The 21,186-nt window shown below is 39.9% G+C and overlaps 2 protein-coding genes across 5 annotated transcripts in view; one reads left to right on the top strand and one right to left on the bottom strand.

Moving 5' to 3' along the window:
* Positions 1 to 4,324: 4,324 nt before the first annotated feature.
* On the bottom strand, positions 4,325 to 18,695 carry LOC138003758 (dihydrolipoyllysine-residue acetyltransferase component of pyruvate dehydrogenase complex, mitochondrial-like). Of its 3 annotated transcripts, none has more exons than XM_068849982.1 (12): positions 18,531 to 18,695; positions 16,994 to 17,067; positions 15,738 to 16,045; positions 15,244 to 15,432; positions 13,992 to 14,094; positions 13,083 to 13,123; positions 12,839 to 12,924; positions 10,428 to 10,565; positions 8,059 to 8,140; positions 7,368 to 7,523; positions 6,067 to 6,131; positions 4,325 to 5,687 (listed from the first exon to the last, which is right to left on the bottom strand). In XM_068849982.1, exons 1-12 carry the CDS (start codon positions 18,653 to 18,655, stop codon positions 5,558 to 5,560), a joined length of 1,497 nt encoding a protein of 498 aa, XP_068706083.1. In that variant the 5' UTR covers positions 18,656 to 18,695; the 3' UTR covers positions 4,325 to 5,557. The 3 variants fall into 3 exon arrangements, with proteins under 3 accessions (XP_068706083.1, XP_068706084.1, XP_068706085.1); XM_068849983.1 differs by having other exon boundaries at positions 5,413 to 5,687; positions 15,244 to 15,429; XM_068849984.1 differs by having other exon boundaries at positions 5,413 to 5,687; positions 15,753 to 16,045.
* Positions 18,696 to 18,774: 79 nt separating this feature from the next.
* Positions 18,775 to 21,186, top strand: part of LOC138003052 (uncharacterized protein C8orf34 homolog) — a 38,166-nt gene continuing 35,754 nt past the window's right edge. For both annotated transcript variants that reach the window (XM_068848998.1, XM_068848996.1), the window contains exons 1-2: positions 18,775 to 18,940; positions 20,351 to 20,446. In XM_068848998.1, coding sequence (XP_068705099.1) covers positions 18,881 to 18,940; positions 20,351 to 20,446 — 156 coding nt within the window. In that variant the 5' untranslated portion in view covers positions 18,775 to 18,880. The remainder of the gene's footprint in view (positions 18,941 to 20,350; positions 20,447 to 21,186) is intronic.

The following is a 21,186-nucleotide window of genomic DNA, read 5'->3' as shown; positions in this document are numbered from 1 at the left end:
TGGCAAAACAATATATCCAACATTGCTTGATGTTGGAGTTCAAGTTGGCGCTAAATTTATAAGTATGGTGCTTTTGATCAAACATTGCGAGCAGCAATTCTACTCTGTGCGACAATGTTGTAGTGTTTTGCCGCTCTTTCAACAAAGTGGTGTCCTGTTGGCGCTGCTGGCCAATCACGAATCGTTATTTTATTTCAAACCTCGGCTTCTAGCATAATTTTCAACAAAGATGGCGGACAAAAGATCAACAGCCAGAAACCTTGTTTGTTTGGTTGTTATTTATTTGTTTGAGCAGGTTGAAGTTTTTGCAGCTATTTAGTTGATGTGGACCTGCTATACCCACACACCCATACACTCACAGAAGACCGCCACAACATCGGGAACTTCAATGATTTCCCTACTCTCCTCGCATAGTGTGTAGGCTTTTTAACGTCCCGCAGGGAACTAATGAACGGGGAAGATATTTGTGGCGGAGCCTACGGTTTATAGGCTAACCATTTGCGGATGTTTTTTCAAAGGCAGCAATTTTCTCCTCAGTTATTTTAAACCCTGATTGTTGGTCCGGCCGGAGTCGAACTCACGACCTCCCGCATGGCAGCCCGATGCTCAACCAACTGAGCCACCGGTGGACGGCGAGTATGAAGCTATGCCATGTCTGTGGGACACTTTTAGTTCTTTTAATCAATATCGCTCTGTTTGGAGATTCTGGTTCAATAGCATTCACAGTTTCTGCAAAGTGATCCGAGCTCACTCTCATCATTTCCTACGAGCGAATGTATCTTGCAGTGAACATACGTCCTTTTATAAACTTTCTCTTAACCATTTTTGGTTTTCCTTGTTTGAATCGGTCCTTTCCGTCCTCAAGCAATTCCAGTAGCACAAACGCTACGAGAGGTTTTCAGTGTTAGCGCCATACTTATAAATTTAGCGCCAACTTGAACTTCAACATCAAGCAATGTTGGATATATTGTTTTGCCACTACCTCAACATTTACATCCAACAATGTTCAATGGGTTTAACACTGTAACGAGAACCCGTCGTAGCGTTTGTGCTACTGGAGCTGTTGGAGGACGGAAATGACCGATTCAAACGAGGAAAAAGCAAAGAATGATTAAGAGAACGTGTAGAAAAGGGTGTGCTCTCTGGAAAATACATCCACGCTTAGGAAATGATGAAAATGAGGACGGATCAATTTGCAGAAATTTTAAACGCTCTCCAAAAAAGAGCGATCATGATAAATGGGACCAAAAGTGTCCCTCGGACATGACCTTGCTTCAGACTCGGTGTTCAAGATTTCTAGCTGTTTATCAATAACCATGACGTCCTCTTCGTCATTCTCCGCCACCTGCAAATGATGCTAGAAGCGTAGGCTTGAAAATAGGATAGCGATTTGTGATAAGCTAGCAGCGCAGACGTGACTCGATTCAGGGCACAACTTTGTTGAATTTCGAAGGCGGCAAAACACTGCGAGGTTGTTGTGTCGAGCAAAATTGTTGGGTGTAACGTTTGATCAAAAGGAAACTCTATCCAAAACTTGATCAAAAAAAAAAAAAATGTGGACGAACATCTTCCAACATGGGCGACCAAACGGTCGAACACCGTTCGATGGATCGAACAAAGTTCGAGCGTTCGTTCCAGCTTTGTACGATAGTTTGGCCAGGGCTTTAGGGTGAATGCAGCCGTTTATCTTTCCTTGAGGAGCAAAGTTTGAGGGAAACTTTGTGACATAAGTTATCTGCATAGCTCTGCGTTCTGGGGAGAAGAGAAAAGACACATCAAAATAGTATGCCGTGAATCCGACCGACTTTCCACAGCTTACTGTAGTAAATGCGCATCTATCTGGTATATCGGAGTTGGCAACGGCAAATTTCCGCGTCGTAAACAATTTTCATTGTTAAGTTTGTCGTTTGCAAATGAAGACAAAAAGTACTCAATCTAGGACTAGACTAGCAGCGTGTGTCACTTAGAATTTAAAATAAAACTTCGAAAAAAATCAAGAAAAAAATATAAAAAATAGGGTGAACAATATCGAACTCAGGCTTTTACGTCGTGAAGAAGACACACATAACGTAACAAAAGCCTTAGGGGTCTTTAGGGATTTCGAATTCTGATTAGGTATTGTTTCACGATTTTTGTTCTATTGTTTTACGTCATGTGTGTCTTCTACACGAAATAAAAGCCCGAACTCGCTTCAATGGTTGCGGTCGCATTAGGGAGTTAAACACTAGTGTTACATCAAGTTCTATTGTTCATTGTTCCCCTAGGGATTCAAGACACCATAGAGTTGACACTGGAGTAGTGTCAACACTACTGTTACACTGTGTTTCTCTCAAGTGTGACCGCGACCAATGGCTGAAGAGCAAACAAACTTGCAATTTATGGAAAGTTTTAATTGAAGGTACAATCTTGGACAAAAAGGGTTGAGAATATCAAAAACGGGGGTTATTTTGCGCACTACGTCCTCAATATCGCACATTATTTGCCATTCCCCTCCCCCCTACAGCCAATGTTGATTAGCCCCGGTTCGACATGCTTTGTTTCGTCTAGCAACATTGATCCGGGGGGGGGGGGGGGGGGGGGGGCAAAAAGAGAGCTTCTTTTTCATACTTGTGATCGGAGTTTAGTCCAAAAGCAGAGTTTTCTCAACAATTTTGTCCAAGATCGTAGCCGAATAAACAGGCTCGGTTGCTAAAGCCCGCTTTGCACTAAATCTCGCACGGCACTCCGAAATCTCGGCACCGTACCTATGTTTTCGGGTATAACATGGTAAATTTTTCGTGTGTAAACAGTACAAACAGACAGGCATATTAGGCACCCGTGTCAGAATTTATAGGATTGCCCAGACATCTCTGGAGGTGTTTTCGGTGCTATGATTTTGGAGTGCCGTGCTAGCTTTGTGCGTGTTTAAAAGGGGTTTAAGAATGGCAATGACCGTTTACGAAACGGAAATTAGCGCCGCGCAACCAACGGCGGCCGGATGAAAGCGAAGTTTACAAAAGTAAGACTTTATCGCGCGTTTGTCTAAACTTTGTTTACTTGGACGACAACTTGTCTTAATACCATAACTAACGCCTTTTACCACACTAAAACCCCAACCATTGGCAAAGCGTGCTTATTTCAAATATCTTTTATTGCCTTCTTACTTTCGCCGACGCCCTTAGCTAAAGTTCCCCAATAGAGAGTTTAAGAAACGACAACGGCTACGGCAACGCCAAAAAGCAGTAATATTATTGGTTAAAATAACGTGCTGCGCGCTTTTTTGAACATTTCTCTCCCGTATTCGTCAAAACTACTACGTGAAATGACCAAATTTAAGGTTTTGACGACAACGTGGACAAACGACAGTGAATCTTTCAGTCTCACTCTTTACTTCAAATGCGTCCGTACCAATCCAGTTTTAGGACACTTCGCCCATATTGTATAATCTAAACAAGGTGGAATAATCATGAAATGCTTAGAATAGATCAAAGTGAGATTTTGAAGTGACGTTTTCGTCTCCGTAGCCATTGTGGTTTCTTAAACTCCCTATTGTCTACTCATAGTCAGAGATCACGGGTGCAGTACTCAATAAAGATAGTTCGACAACTTCGCCTTCACCCTCTGAAGGTTGACCGGTTCTTACCGACATATTTATCCAATCAAGGACCAACTGGCAGTAGCGTGTTCCACTCTGTACAAATCTGCCAATCACACAATTTTATTTTTAAACTGACCAGTGCCCAGTTGTTCAAAGACTGATTAAGCTAATCCCGCATTACGGGAAACTGAAGTTGCAATCTATTTTTCAATCAGAAAAAAGGTTTCCACAAGATTTTTAGGTCTCCTTGGGTGCAGGGCTGGCGCAGTGGTGAGAGCACTCGCCTCCCACCAATGTGGCCCGGGTCCACTTCCAGACTCGGCGTCATATGTGGGTTGAGTTTGTTGTTTCTCTACTCTGCTCCGAGAGGTTTTTCTCCGGGTACTCCAGTTTTCCCTTCTCCTCAATAACCAGCATTTGACTTGATTTGGGTTAATTGTTGAATTCAGTACAGTGTCCCCAATTAGTGCTCCAGCGCTAGAACGACTAGACACTCAAACAAAGTTCCTTTCCTTGACTTTTCCTTGCCATCAGTAAAATATTACAAGGTCAAGGCTTTTTTTTTTTGACGGCAAAATTCAAGCCTGGGTTTGTGTTTAATCGCGGATTAGTGTTAATCAGCTTTTGAACCAACCTTGTTCCCAGTTTCTTTGCGGCGGGTGATTCAAAATGGCGGACGAGGCCCAGTCATACACAATGAGTTACTTGTTGGTTAAATGCCACACTAATGAATTATCCATAACATAATAACAATAAAGATTATAATAATAATTTCTCATTTGCAACCATTGTACGTAGTCACAAAAACGAAAATCCAAGTCTCGTAGTTTTCAATGATTAATGATCTTAAAAAAACAAATTCTAAATATGTTGCTGTGGTTGTAGGCTAATTCACAGGTCCGTTGTTTTTTCGGCCGGAAATGAATCTGTACTCTGGCTGGACTAATGGAAATTATCCTCATATCAGCCCGTGAAATCCCATAAAAACGGGCCATTCGTGTTTTTCTTTTCAATTTCACCAATTAAAAAAAAAATAATAATAATTACACGAATACAACTTGCCAACAGTTCGATTTAGACAAATTCTCCCAACAAAGACCGTTCAAAATATACGGGAAAGAGTGTGGAGAATTTGTCAATCAATGGTTTTATAGGGGCTTTAAAAGTTGAGGCCCTTGCCATATATCTTCTGGAAATAATTACTCACGAGAAAAAAAGAAAATCTTCCGAGGAATTTTTTTTCTAGGAATTTACCGGAACAAGCGAATTTTTTTCTACTTTATTGAGCTTCATAGGGAGAATTAATCTTTTGTCACGCGGAGCTAAACCAAGAACGATAAAATTAACTATCCAAACTGTTTTTGCCATTGGCCAATTACAGCCTGGTGCTCATGATCTTGAGATTTAGTCCCTGGTCACATGTCATTGAGGTCATCTTGATTTGCATTTAGAATCCTTTCCTTTCAGCAGCCTTGTTCTGTTCCCTTACGTTCAAAAGGGACACCACGAACACACTTCAAAACAATTTCACCTAAAGCTCCGTTCAAATAGTAAGCGAACCTCACTTCATCGTCCATCCCAAATAGAAAGACACTGAGAATTCAAAAGTTTGAATATTTTGAGCTAGATTTGCGGGTGGAGCTATAAGCGGAAAGGGAAGGGGAAAAATAAGTGTAGGACGAAAAGAAGGAAAAAAACGGAAAGAACGATATGAACTTAAGACTCCTCCATCTCTATATTACGTCCCGTTTTCGTTCCTTCCTCACGCAAATTCTATCTTTTCTAGCACTGAATTATATTCTCTTCCGCTGACCTTCCGTTCCCACCTCAGTACTCATCGCTTTCCGAGTTCTAATTGCCCCCCCCCCCCTCTCCAACGCCGCATTTATAGCCCCTTGTTACCCATCCCTCGACTTTTTAAGCTGTAATCATGGAATTTGTTATTAATTTCGGACAAGAAAATTAATCTCTTGTTTCGGATCATAGTAACATAGTCAGTGGTTTCTCTAAATAGCCTTTAAATGCCGCCAGCCACTGCGCTCCAACAGCACCATCAACAACACGATGATCACAGCTAAGGGTCACGGACATTACTGTCCCAGTTGTGTACCTGTTGACAAGGAAAAAAAACAACAATTATTTCACTGATCTTTCCCAGGTGACTAACGCAAGAACATACTAAAACTACATTGAGGCATTTTTCCTTTACATTTTCCAGTAACGACATATCACTCACATCTGTGTCACGCAATAGTACCGACCTCGGTCACACGAATTCCCCTCCCTCCTCCCCCCCCCCCCCCCCTCAACTGCCCTCTCTTCTAATTATAAGACGAAGAAAAACTCAAGTTTTGCTTCAGATTGGTTCAGAACATTGAGTAAAATTTGAATTCATTCAGATAAGTCAAGGAAAGAAACTTTTATGACTCGCTTAACTATGGACACTCAAATATTAAACAACCATTTTAAAATGTACCAAATCAACTTACCCCTTTTCGCTATTTTCATCCACTATAACTTGTTCCTCGGCTTTTCCAACCGCTAATATACAAGCCTTTGATAAAAAGAAAGAAACAAATTGAGCAAAGAATTGATCGCTAAAACACATTTTCGTATTCAGGGAGCAAATACCAACCAAAGTACACGGCGAGTAAAAGTTTCTCACTTTGTACAAAGGTAGGTACATGTACTTTGTACCAACAAGCAGGATTCTCTTTAAGCAGGTCACTCGTTACCTTACGTTATCTCGCATTCTATGTGCACGAACTTTGTTACCACATTAAAAAAAAATCGTTTTCTGATCCTCTTTCTCCACCTTTATAGAGCACCTTGGTTGCTCATTTCGAAAACAGACCCTTTTAGCTCCTTTGTTTGGCTTTAACATTTCAGACACCGCGACCACATTTCATTTCTCAGGGGAACCAAATATTCCACGGAGACTGTCGCATGATCTGACCTGAGAAAGTATAAGAGGTTGAGGGGTCCATTTGCTGTTGGGAAGATGTAGTTATACGTAAAATGGTCTTTTCCCCAGAAATATCAGAATAGAAGCGAAGTTTGTTACAACCATCACGATTTTCGGGGGAGCATTTGCATCTCTTCCACTCCAAAAGAGCCGTGAATACTCAACGAGATTCAAGATTACATTGACCATTTTAATTTTGGAGCTCTGGCGATACAGTACCAGCATTAGCATGCAAATTAGATGCAAACCCTCGAATTGTGATAATTCCAGCAAGAAAGTCGTCAACTTTCTAGCTGTAATTTTCTGTCATGCAATAGCAAATACAAAGAAGTAGCGCAAGGAGTGACACTCAAATTGTTGCGAAAGAGCTGGTCAGAACGTGATTCTGACAAGATTTAAACAGAAACTGCTTGACGATATTCCTCAGCTAAAATGCTGGAATCCATGTTTGAAAGTTTCTGAAAGCAAAGAACTGAGTGACTCTACAAAAAGTAGCATTATACGCGATCAGTTTGCAGCGGGAAGTGACTTGGTCAAAGTCAACAGGAGCCTCTCTGTTAACAACAAAATAGGAAAAAAGAGAGTACCTGGGTTCGGGCTAAAATGACTGAACCAGATTATACGATCCACCCAAACGTTGTATACCGCAATGGACAGACCACATCACTTGTGCACACTCTACCTTTAAGTTGGGTTAGCTGGGCTGTGATACTCCGACCCGCACCAAAATCGACAGCTCACTCGTCAGGTGTTTAGCATAATCACGCTAATATTTTTCTGCCAAAAGGTTTATAGTGACAACTATAAAATCCTATGTTGACTTACTTGGGGCGGGTTAATAATTGCCGAAAAATTCTTCACACCAAACATTCCTAGATTTGAAACTGTGATGGTGCCACCCTGGAACTCATGTGGTTGTAACTTGTTCTCTCTTGCTTTCTCAGCTAAAGCAGTTATATCTGAGCTTATATCTTTTAGACCCTTGAAGAAAAATAATAAATTTAGTAAATGATTTGACTTACATGTACGAACGTCCGTGACATTATATAAATCCGTAAGGATTAAATCTCGAAATAGGTGTCTTGTAAGACTCTGTCTCTCGTTCCAGAACTTCGACTTTAAAAGTTAATGGTGTTATATCTTTTCGGGAGGTTAAGCATTTTTAACACATGAATTGGGGAGACTGAGTGACCACTTTCCATGTTGTTTGACATGAAGTAAATTTTATCGTTAACTGGGGCAGTAGCCCAGTAGATATAGGGCGTTTGCCTTGAGATCCAGAGATCCTGGGTTCAAGAAACGTCATGATCCGGTCGTAGAAGTTGATCCAGGTAGTCCCTAGTTCAGCTTCTAGGCTGCACTTGTACAATGTAAATAGCCAACAGGTTTGCCTCCGGCCAGTTGGGATTCTCCAAAGTTCTTATTCTGTTCTTTGTTTCAAATCAATCCATTGGGCCTGAAAAGCCCCTCCATGGGGAATTGTCTATTAACTACGTATGGATATTGTGTTCCGTACCTTTTTATCTGCATTGAAGACAATAGGTGTGATTAAACCAGATTCTGCACTGACTGCCACGCTAATATCAACATTATGATGTCTGAAAAAAAAATTATGGAGAAACTCAAAAATGAATCTCGCCAACACTATCCAACAAGTATCAAGCTGCGAAGTTACAGGGTCAGCAAGGACCTTATCTGTCAGTTTAGTGTAGAACTAAAAAGATGAAATACTGATATAGACTTTCCCTTGCACTTTTCGCTCATTACTTCGCTCCTCGCACATTCTGTCACTTAAAGGGGCATTGTCACCGACGCGCATGCGACAGGTCTTTGAATGGAAACTTGAAAAATTCAGCCTGAACTTTTCGAGTTTGGTGAGGTGCAGACAATATGGAGGCCACTGTCACATGCAGAATTTTAAACACTCGACACACAAATAGTGATTCAATTTTCTCAAGAGGGCAAAGCAGTGCAGTCAAAGTACCAATACAGCATCTGCAATGAAGAGAAGCTTTTTTTTGGCGTGAATTCACAAGAAATTCGACGTATGGTGTAACCGAAATGTAAGCCGTTTACCCACTATAAACATGGATCGAAGTCCACCGTCGCGAACCATTTCTAGCTACTAGTCGCTTAAATGTCAGAGACCACCATATCATCGTTTGAGGATAAACGTTTAGCTGTAAAATCTGCTTTTGAATATTTTAAAGAAAACCCGCATTTATAAGAGAGGAACTGCACTGGTTGTGTTTATTTGTTTTGGGCTAGATTCTAGAATACCCGGCCACTAAAATCTAGAGATTAAAAGCCTGCTCCCGCAGTCCCGCAGTCATCTCATTTGCATACGGTTTTGGCCAAACTGTTGCAGAGCTACTCCCGCACTCGTCAAATTTGCATTTTACGGTTTGGTTAACTACACTTTTTACGGGATCGTGTGAAGAATATAGCACTCGTTTACTGATTAAGCCTAAGCACTCGTTTCAGTGATTACGCTTACACACTCTTTTAAAATTTTAGCTTTCAATCTACGGTTCGGTTAACTACACCTTTTACAAGATTGTGAGAAGATATAGCACTCGTTTACTGATTAAACCCAAGCGCTCTTTTCAGTGATTACGCTTACACACTCTTTTAAAATTTTAGCTTTCAATCTACGGTTCGGTTAACTACACTATTTACAAGATTGTGAGAAGAATACAGCACTCGTTTACTGACTAAGCCTAAGCGCTCTTTTCAGTGATTACTTTTAAGCACTCTTTTAAAATTTTAGCTTTCACTTTACAGTTCGGTTAACTACACTTTTCGACTGCGTGGCTGCGGGACTGAGGGAGCACTAGATATGCACCCCCCCAAATTCCTGTTGATTATCACTGTGTGACTGTGGGACTGCGGGAGAACTAGTTATACACCACCTGAAATCCACTCAGCTTTCGACTGCGTGACTGAGGGACCACTAGTTATACATCAACTGAATTCCTCTTTCATTACTACTGTGTGACGGTGGGAACACTAGTTATACACCCCACGTATTCCATTTAACTTTCGACTGCGTGACTGCGGGAGCACTAGTTATCCACCACCTGAAATCCACTTGTATTACGACTGCGTGACCGCGGGAGCAGTGGTTTTACACCTACGACATATTCAGAATTACGCGACCGCGGGAATGAGGGAGCGATCAAAAGTAGCCAGGTATTCTAGAATCGCTCCGTTGCATGTATTATTAAACCGCAAGCGGTGAGTAAAACACGGCTGAAGTTTTTCTCTGTTTACCATCTTTTGACTTTAAAGTTGTCTCTTGGAAATGAATGAACTCTCTTTCAGCTTTAAAATGGCATGTTAATCTTGACAATATGTTTGGTACATCGCAGAGAAAAATATTTCCACTTGAGAGTTTGTACCGCCGGCAGTCTTTCGATCACACTTCACTGAATTCATTTGTCAATGAACAAAAATGGCACGATATTTTTGTTTGCTTTCATTTTTTGGACTCCACATAACTGATAATAAATAAATAAATATACATTTGATTGCTTTTCGAAAGCAGTATAAAGTCTATACTTAAACAGAAAAAAGAAAACTGTTAAAATTTCTGCGTGTGACAAATACTGCGCATGTCATCGCATGGCAGTGCCCCTTTAAGTATTCTTGCCAAAATTGTCATAAATAATAAATAACTTTAAATTTATATTATCACTTACTGAATGAATAAATGTACACATTTGAAGTGCAAGTTTATAGATGAAAGAGCGAACTCATCCTCGCACTCTTTCCGGACAACTGAACACGCTGAATTTTTCAAGTGTCTAGTACATGTATGAGAGACAATTGCCCAAATTGTCCAGACGAAAACGCGTATCACTTCGCCCTTTCATTATCACTTACTGTCTTATAAAATCTGACATCCAAGAGGAGTTAGCTTCAGGAACTCTTTTACAAGCCAATGCACAAGCTTTCAGCACAAAGTCATTCACAGACAGTTTATGTGCTCCATCTAAATCCGAGTTTAACTGCTTTCGAACGCTGGAGAGAAAAACAAAAATCCGATTAAGGCCAGCGGTGTCCTACACAAAAAAAATATTTGACAACAGCATCCAAGCAAATGCCATAAAAATTAAAAGAACAATAACTATTATTAGTATATAGCACACAAGTGAATAGTGCTTTTGGCGCGCGCTGATTGGCTAGCCCGGAGGTGATTATCCAAGTACTATTCACCTCCACTTCGGTGAATAATAATTAATTATAACAATCCATGTGCAACAACTTCATTCTCCTGGAATTCCCCCTCTGTAACATACAAAGATCTGAGCGGGGTCATACTCAATTACTTGTACAGTAAACTGTATGGAGTTTTTTTTTCACTCAAATAATGTTGAATTAATGTCACAATCTTTTGTGCTTTCATGAATATATCTAGGATGATAGAGCCTAAATCTGTTATGGCATTGTAAAAGTGTTTACAATATTATCATTTATAGCAATGATATCAGCACACCTAAATATGATCTTGTTCACTTTTCATGAATATATCTAGGATGATAGAGCCTAAATCTGTTAATGGCATTGTGAAAGTTTTTACAATATTATTATTTATAGCAATGATATCAGCACACCCAAATATGATTTCGTTCACTGCTTGTGACGTCTTATTTTGAACGAACTGTGGCAAAAAAAAATCTTTGGGCAAACTGTTTTCGAGAAGTCCTAAATCCTATCGGCGGACTTCTTGTTCTAGCTCTTTTGGCGCAGAAATTGCTTTGGCATCACAAAACTCCTTTTCTATGTGGATTTGTTTTACAATCAGTTTCGGATTTCATATTCTTCTTGTGCACTGCATATGAAAATGTGTGTGTGTGTCCTCAGCCCGCAAGCAGGTCCTTCCTTACAGTTTTCGCTCCATATCTCGTCTCTTTACTGATTCATACGAGCTGCCGCTCCTTATAATTCTGTTCAGCGCTCCCGTTCTGGGTCTCCGGCCCCAAGAGGCCTCCTTTCCACCACTCTCTACTCAATCACTAGAGGGAGAAGATCACCATGACGCAGTGTATGTTCCAGCCAGACGCTGTCTCCTATCAATGATATTTACAATTGATCTTTCCTCATCGACACGTCGAAGTACCTCATCATTTTCCTCGAAGGCGAACAATTAAGCCAAGTGACACACTTCAATTATCTTGGGAGCCTGATTACACAGGACGGGTACTGGCCGGGGACATCGTGTTGTGTTCTTGGGCAAGACCCATTACTCTCAAGGTGCCTCTCTCCACCCAGGTGTATAAATGGGTACCAGCGAATCTAATGCTGGGGGTTACCCTGCGATGACTGGCAACCCATCCTGGGGGGATTAGAAATGCTCCTAGTCGCTCCTAGTCGCTTCGGCCTGATGGGCCTTATAGGCTCGCAGCAGACTTTACCTACCATCTGGAGCACACTGCGTTTTATGGCGCCGAGTCGTGGTCCTTGAGGGAGGAAGATATACGGAAGTTTGAGAGCTGCGATATGTGCACGGCTTTGGAGAAATTTGGTCCGACAAAGTGAGAGATCGCAAAATCCTTGCCAGGCCTCTTAATGATTTTCACCACCTTCGTCTTCTTTAAGTTGATCTTCATTCCATATTATACTGTGGTTTCCTGGTTTTTAAGGACGGTGCCTACTAGATACTAGATACTCGGGTTTCAAATCGTTGGTGCTTACTAATGCAGGGATATTTTTGCGTGGCTTAAAACTATGTGGAGAAAGCCGAACTTAGCAAGTGCTCTTGGTATCCAAAAAGAAAATTGGGGGTAACCATGCATTTTTCAGAGATAATTAAGCTTCAATTTGGAAAGGATTTCAATAACACTTGTTACAATCTGCTTTTCCCCCATATAATCATACAACAGCGCAAAAATACCTTTGAATTAGTAAGGACCGGCCTTAAGGTCATCTCAAAAAATTAAAATGAAATCGAGTTTTTCTAGCTGTCAGGTTGTTTACTTTTTGTAGCCACTAATCATGTACATTACTTTTGCATTAGAGCGGTTTTTAATTGACTGTCAAAGTAATCAGCAAATTGCTTTGGCTTTGCATTACTTCACTCAGTGATTGGTTCAAAGTTATCTCGCCACTTTTTTCAACCAATCAGAAGTGTAGTAAAATCCAATCGTGGCTCGCGCATGCACATTTTCGAGTTTTGATTGGTTTACTGGATTGTCTCCACCCTTTTTGATTGCCCAAAGTAATAACTTGGGTTTTGGTTTTACGACTCGATTGAAACTCGCTCTAATACTGTCTCGCGAGAAAAAGCAACTCACTCTAATAAATCATCCATTTGAATGTCCACTGACAGATAATAATGAGGAATTGTTTGTTTGGATTCCAAGAGTCTTTTAGCAATAACCTGGAAGCATTAAAAAAAAAAAAGATTTATTAGCCATTTACAGTGATTCATGGGTGTCTCCAATGATAAAAGAGAATAAGCATAAATCATCATCACTATTTTGTTATTGTTGTTATTATTGTCATTGAGGCCAGTTTAAAGGTTCAAATTACACAAACCTTTCTAACATTTGTAAGAGGAAAGTCAGTGAATTCTGCTCCTAATAAAAATAACAAAAGCAACAACTCAGAATTTTAATGACAGAGATAGAAATCGAGTTGAGTGCAGCCCTAAGTTGAAAGCCTGGTACAGCAATGCTGTATTTAAGGCCCAGAAAACTCAAAATCATCTAAATCATTTCAAAGTCTGTTTCAAGACAAGAAAGTAGAGTTTGTCATTGTTTTCAACTACCTCAATAAATAAGGTGCCTCGGGGCCTCCACAGATGATCAATGCAAGTTGTTATCAATAACTTTTAATTTGTTGTTAATTAAAACAAAACATTATGTGCGTGAATCAAGTTATTGACTATGTACAATAAGCGAAGAATCAAGCCGTTGGACAAGCAAATTCCTTTTCTAAAGGCTCTGCGCTTCATCTCATGTAGCTTTGTCTCAGACCTTGACAAAGAAAATCCTCTGGCACCCAGGGTATTGTTACTTTGTAGCCGTGTTAACAGTACTGTCTGAATAAGATGTTACTTCACAGTGCAGTGTAGGCTTTTACCGGTAGTTGTTGTTGGTTATATTCAACTGAAGATCTTCAAAAGGTGAAGATTTTTTTTAGTGTGTGCAGCATGCCAATCAGCATGTGTGCATGACTTAGGTGAGTACGATGAAATTATTACAACTTGCCCCAAAGGAAAGCTGATCCTTGGAATATTGTCTCACTCTGCTCATATGGGTTGTACTGTATATGTTCACTTGTGATTTGAATGGTTCAACTTTTTAAGCCAGTTCAAATTTAAGTTTTCTTTGTTTTATATTATGATAATGCACATCAGACAACAATTTGAACGACAACACATACACAGTCCCTGAAATTCATTGCTACTGCATTAAGCGTAATAGCTTGATTCTATATATGTACCTGGCACAAAAACTGGAGTGGGTGCAGCAGCAGCAGCAGCTGGCATTGTCACAGACACATCCTGTGCGACCACTCGGCCTCCAGGACCACTGCCTTGTAAAGACTGGAAACAGAAACGAAATATCATTACTCAAAGGATCCTTCACCTCTTGCATTGCTTACTTTCAGTCTATGGCATTAAATTCTAATCAACAACACCTTAAATCCCCAATTAACCCTCTATTTTAAGGGGGTGGGGGGGGGGGGGAGAGGGAGCTTTCTCTAGGGGTATCTGGCATGCCACTTTCAAAAGAATGCTGCCAAATGCCACATTTCAAAAGCAAAATTGACCATCATGTTTAGGCGACTTCATGCTGTCATTGTCAAAATGAGTTTTGCATGTACAAAAAAAAGTCATGCAATCTGAAGTTCAGTGCAGCCCACTTGTTAGGGCACTTGCCTTGAGATCCAGAGATCTCCGGTTCAAGACAAGTTCCAGGTACAGTAGTTCCTGGTTCAGTTTCCTGTCCCTGCACTTATAAATAGCCAACCGGTTTGCCTCCAGCCAGTTGGGATTCTTCAAGTTGTTCTGTTTAATGCTTGGAGATATTAGATACTAGCTACTCTAAAAATCTGAGGGTAAATAATTATGATACTTCCTTTTACTTAATTACTTCATTTAGGGGAAAAGTGGCTGACTTCGCTGAGTGAAATAAGGCAGCTGTCACGCTTTGAAAGCACTGGTTTTGAGAAGTGACTACAATGGACAGCTTTCAATAATATTATTATTACTGTAACAGTTTATATACTGTATAACACTCCGGATCGAGTGGTCCGGGTTCGGGTCCTGGCCAGGGACATTGTGTTGTGTTCTTGGGCAAGACACTTTACTCTCACGGTGCCTCTCTCCACCCCGGTGATAAATGGGTACCGGCAAAATGCTGGGGGTATAACCCTGCGATGGACTAGCATCCCATCCAGGGGGGGAGTATAAATACTCCTAGTCGCTTTATGGTACGGAAACCAGAGATATGCGCCGGTCTGATGGGCCTTCTGGCTCGTAAGCAGTGACTTTACCTTTACCTTTTTTTATAACACTAGTCATAATATTCTAGGCAAATTTAAATCAGTGGTCAGGAGTGGAAGTATTAGTCAAGTATAGTTTTGTATTCAGTGCAACTAGACACCTATTAAAGAAAAGTCTTGAAAGTGAACACAAAATCCAAGAAATAAGTCAGGAACAAGGGATTTATACACGCACATGAAAACTTACAGCTAAATCAATGCCTTTCTCTTGAGCCATCTTCTTTGCCAATGGACTGGCAAACACTCTACCACCTGGTGCTACTGAGGGTGGAGAGGGTGGTGAAGAAGCAGGAGTTACTGATGGTGGTGGTGGGGTCGGGGCTGATGGGGCTTGAGGTGGGGGAGGTTGTGGGACAGCAGCTTCAGCAGGCTTCTCCTACACAAAAATTAATGAATAAAAGCATACAAACAAACTGAAGGGGGCATAACATTAATATCCCTACAGCTGTATGGGCTTATATCTCATGTTTTGGGATTTCTTGGAGAAATAATAATGGCATGTCTACTTTGTACATGTAGTTGCTAGCAAGAGAAGACCTGTAACAGTTTCTCATAGATCTTGAGGATGAATAACTTATCTGAGAAAAAATTGCAAACAAATTTACAAAGGATGGACCAATAATAACAAAAAAGATACTGCAGGTGTTTTCATACAACAAAATGTAATACAAAATTTCTTACAACAGCCGGGCTTGCCTCTTCTCCAGCCACAAAGTCCTTAAAAGAATCAATGTCTTCTTTATTTTCCACTATGATACAAAGTAGTTTGCCAATGGGTACATCCTTGCTTCCAGCTGGAAGAATAATCTTTGCCAAGAATCCTTCTTCTGGAGTTTCAAATTCCATTGTAGCCTTGTCAGTCTCAATCTGTGCCAGGAGATCTCCCTCGTTCAGCGCATCACCCTCTCGTTTCTCCCAACTGACAATTGTTCCCATCTCCATTGTTGGAGACAATGCTGGTAACGTGACTTTTGTGTGAGAAGGGAGGTCTGTGTGTGAGGCATAATATGAAAACAAATCAGATTTAGAGCATGCATTGTACTTAATCACTGTAACCAGGAAGCAGGGATAGGCACGGTGGTGTCAGAGCAAGTGCTTGCCTCCCACCAATGTTGCCTGGGTTGGATTCCCAGACTCGGTGTCACTTGTGGGTTGAGTTTGTTGGTTTGAAATCTACTCTGCTCCAAGAGGACTTTCTCCGGGTAGTCTCTGGTTTTCCCCTCTCCCCAAAAACCAACCTATGATATTTGATATAAGTTCATTTGATTTGATTTGATTTCTACACAGCTTCCCAAATTAGTTCCCCAGAACTAAAATAACTTGACACTTGCATGTATTAACAAATTAAGTTGATTGGTTAATGAAAAATACCATATTCAAGAATTCAGAAACAAAATATACAATCATGTATTATTGCTACTCATTTTACATGAGAAAGTAAAGTAAAGTAACTGAAGTAACTGGCCAGAGATCACACTGTAAGCTTTAAGCACATTTGAACCCCAAATTTTCATTAAATTAATGAATAGAGTATTATTTTTAATCTTCAATCTAGAATTTGAGTCACTGTTTCATGAAAAAGTCATAATCATAAATGTTTTTCATGTTGTATTTGCTAACTATGAAGTACCAGGTACATGTTACTATACAATATATTGTACAGCTGTAACAAAGCTTTAGCCGGCATCTTGCCAGATCCTGGCTAAAAGATAACTATTAGTATTTAAATCAACCAGGAAAAAATCAATGACTAACCAAACAGGTACAATTGTAACATGAGGTGACTTCATAATAATTATTGATATATTTATTATAAATTATTGTTATACATGTACATGTACATTGTGTTCTTTGATTCACCAGTCTTTGTTCATTAATCCCTTTTTCATGAATAGACCAGAATCACCAAGAAATTTTTAGGATAGTGGTTGACTCACCCTTGGAGCTGAAAAGTCGAAAACCATGTCTTGGTGGACCTGAACAAAACACTTGACGAAAACCAGTTGAATCCCTACAAATGAAAGGTTTGCAAGATCTTTATAAAAATGTCAGTCTCTTGTTCAGCTTCATCTTTGAGATTAATAATAATAAAGTAATGCTATTCCAAGTGAAACATCCTTACAATTTATGGATGGACAATCATAAAGGGTCATCAGATCACAAGTTGTTGAAGGTGCCAAGCAAATTTTGTTCATCTTAGCCACCTCTTAACAGGTGTAACCTTAATGAAAGATAACTTATAAAGGTTCAAAGTCTGCAACCAGGTTGTCAATTGATCAGACATAAGGGAGCTTAAGTAGGCTTCCTACAATAAAGTTCCGTATATTCTTTGAATCTCCACTCACGTTTGTACACTCTCTTTGTTTACACCACTCAAGCTGGCTCTTCCACATTCCAGCATGCAAAACTGGTTCCACTAATGAGTCCCAAGTATCACTTTGGTCATGCATATATAATTGATACTCTATTTACTGATGTAGAGGGAAGGAGCATTTTGTGTGGAGCATTTTTAGGGGTTTTCCCCCTCCCTTCCCCCCTCTACTTTTCACTGTTATATTAGTCTTATATCAGTGTCATATCAGTGTGACAGGTTCATGGCTGGGTTGTCAGACTTTGCCAGTCATCGGTTCAGTCTCCATCTTGGAGCTGGCTGCCAATAGTGGAAGCTCCAGGATGTCTCAGGCACCCAACCTCCACAAAGCGATGCACTGGTTAAAGCTTTTTTACAATGCCAGAATGAAACATTGCCCATGTAATCCTGTAGCTATTCTAGAGTGCTATTAATATTTCATTGGTCCCTATGACCTGTAGCTTCTTTTGTTAACAGGGCTCTATGACGTGCATTGTTTGTGTTGAATCATCTATTGCTTCATTCTACAATCACAGACCGTGTCTGGATTAAGCTACACGTACATGGTCACCCCTTAACCTCACTCCCACGGACTCTTTGTTTATGACAAAAATGGAGACCCTGGGAATGAGGTTGGGTCTCCCCTACTTTTGGCCTCTAGATTTGTTTCAATGGCGTTGTTTTTAAAGATATATGAACACCAAATATTTGCATACCCTAAACGTAATACATACGTTTGCAATGAATAGCCCAATTTAAATGGCACAAGTAAACGTTTCATTCCTGCTAAGTTGAATTAAACAATTTATCATACATGTACAGTAACCGTGCAAAATATACTTATTGCAATTAATTGGTTGACTTATGTATAATAAAGACTAAAAATAAGCTAAGTCTAGATAGGAAACGATTAAAATCGCAGATGTGTACAATGTATGAAGGTAGACCAAGACGTACGCGCAAGGAAAACTGCCATAATGTTTGCCCAGTCGAATTGCATAATAGCAATTTATGAATTCATATTACTTATATTGAGTAAGTTATGTAAAGTTTCTCATAGAAAGAGCTACATGTAGTTTGGCTCGTGACCCGCTGTACTGTCCGCCGCAACGGAAGAATCTTACCTCGCACGCCAAATCGCAACTGTTCGTCTCTGAACCAGCGTTCGACCCTTGCAAACAACTGTTCTGAGAGCTACAGAACTCTCCTTCCGTCCCAAATAATGAATCACACGTCTAGCTGAGAGCATGTTTTTCCCCGGGTATTGATCCTCGTATCATTCCAAAGGAGCCCTCTCACATTATTGTTCGTGTACGATTACGAAAGTGTCCACGAAAATCCCGTCTACCCCTGCAGTCCTTGTATCAACAGGGAGTCGTTGCCTGGGAAATTGAAAATGGCGGCAGTACTTTATTGTCTGTGTTGTTGATTATGAACATTTTTCTAACGTTGTGTAGGGGAAAACATTTGAAAGATGGCGGCCCAACAAGTCCAGGCTTATATAGAAAGGCACCGCATTGGAGCATTATTTGAGGTAACAATTTGTCTATCACAGGGTGAAAGCGATCGCGTGTGAATGAACATTCGTCGAGTCAGCCCCAGTCAGTGTTTAACCTAGCTAGATAATGTTTTTAATTAAGGAATCGTGCTTATTTTAAAGTTGACCCTTGAAATTTTTTAACACGTTTCGAAATTATGCCGGAAATATAAATAAACAATTATATTTTTACTAATCAAGTGAGCTATGATAAATGATCCTCGCAGTAATATTTAATAACACAATTTTAGCAATTGCGTAGAGAAGCCTGAAAAATTCAGGACTTCTGCGGAGTATGAACCCGTGACCTAGCGATGCCGCTGCGACGCTCTTACCAACCGAGCTTTTAAGCCACTGGTGTTGGGAGATGGTCGTTTGTGGGTTCAAAATTATGTTCCCGGGATGAATGAATCAATGAACAAAATGATATAAGCTTAATATATGAAATGAAGTAATACAGTAGCTTTAATTGAAATTTGGAATTCAAATGACACACTTGCAGATAAGGTACTTGTTATTAGGGAATCAAAGAGGGAATTTAGTAAATGTTGACAATCTGTCATTAGCCTGAGGAAGGAGTCAGGGGACTCACAGTTTGGAGGGTAGAGCAGACCAGCCTATGACAAGGGGTTAGGGGCTCATTTGATCTTGAATAACGATAATTATCCCTTTCCTTCCTGACAGACAGACCAGCAGATTTTAATCTGTCTAATGCCAGACAATTTTTTTCTCATCAGTGGTGGCTGCTTTAGGAATGAATGGATTAAGTGTAGACTCACTGTTTAGCCATTGAAAATGGCGTCCTAATGTATAAACTATAAGGGGCAGAGTTCTCCTGTCCCGGAGTGCAGACTATTGGTCGTAGTTCCTAAAAGGGTTGAAATGCCAAGACAGGAAATGACCTGCAAGTAGTGTGTCCACCGCTCTGGCAATTCTCATGATAACAAATCATATTGATATGGAAATGTGATAATACACGTGTACTATTAGATACTGTACATGTACATGTATTATAAAATAATTAGGATAGTACGCACACTCTCACTGGTCTTGAAAGAGCTGTGTTTAGATGAGAGTATGGAAACACTGCTGTGACATCACACAAATTTTGATTGGTTATGTGTTGTCAAATGCGCATTTTGATTGGCTGGTAGGAAATATGAGTGTGTATAAAAAAAATCTGTTTCAGTCAAGACTTTAAAAAACCAGCATTTTCCTTCATTTGTCGAATTATCTTTGAGAAATATTATGTTATTATAAAAGGCTACAGGACTTTTTTCCATGTTTCCATAACCTCATCTAATTACACTCGGGGGAGTTGGGAGAATTTTCAACAGTTATGAAAACCCTCGTCTCGGGTTTGCCTAAATGTCCCTTCATTTTGTGAAATTTGTTTTAATTTTGTAGGATCTGATGGCTAAAGTAATAAAGGACACTCCTGAAGAGCCAATTTCTTATCTGATAAAAGTCTTAAAAAAGATGTCCACTGATGGAACCTCTAAGGTATTGTAAATGGGTTCTAAGGTGATTGGTAAAAAAACTAAAATTGACTTGGATGTTTAATAACAATAATATATAGATTTAGCCAAGCCTAAAAGCCGAGCTCCCTGGTCCCCTGTTTACTCTTACTGCCTGTAGGGTTAATGGAAATAAAAAGTTTCGAATTGTCCACATTTTGATGTTTCCGGTTGCTGCTTTAAAATAATTAAATCATTTTCTTTGCTTTCTTCTGTAGAAAAAATCATTGTCTAGGTAGTGAATTCCGTCATGGTAAATATGGCATGAATCACAAAGGAATGAGTGTGATATCGGTTTTTCGAGTGAAAGTTAGTTTTGAATTCACCAGCTTGGCAATGACCTTTGTTGAACTGCACGAGTTTTAAAAGAAAACAAGCACACCCTCAGTGACTGAATGGAAAGGAAAAAAAGCCATTTTCAGAGTTAACTGTCAAGTTATACCCAGCGAATAGGAATCACGCTAAAATTAGAAACCATAAAAAACTTTGTCAGTTCAAGGTCAAAAAGAGTTTCACTGATGTACCGGTACTTTATTCCACTTTATCTCTGAAAACGAGATCATTCACATTTTGATTTATTTCATTGAAACAAGAATCGGCAAAATACGGCAACACAACCAAGAAAGGACAAACACAAATTACCTTTAGGTGCTTTAAACAAACTTCTGTAAACACAAGCTAGTGAAATTTCCCCCTAATTTTACGAGAACTCATTTCGATTACATG

Source organism: Montipora foliosa, chromosome 5 (genome assembly GCF_036669935.1).
Source record: "Montipora foliosa isolate CH-2021 chromosome 5, ASM3666993v2, whole genome shotgun sequence".
NCBI lineage: Eukaryota > Metazoa > Cnidaria > Anthozoa > Scleractinia > Acroporidae > Montipora > Montipora foliosa.
Note: the sequence above shows the minus strand (reverse complement) of the source record. Positions and strands in the feature narration are given on the sequence as shown.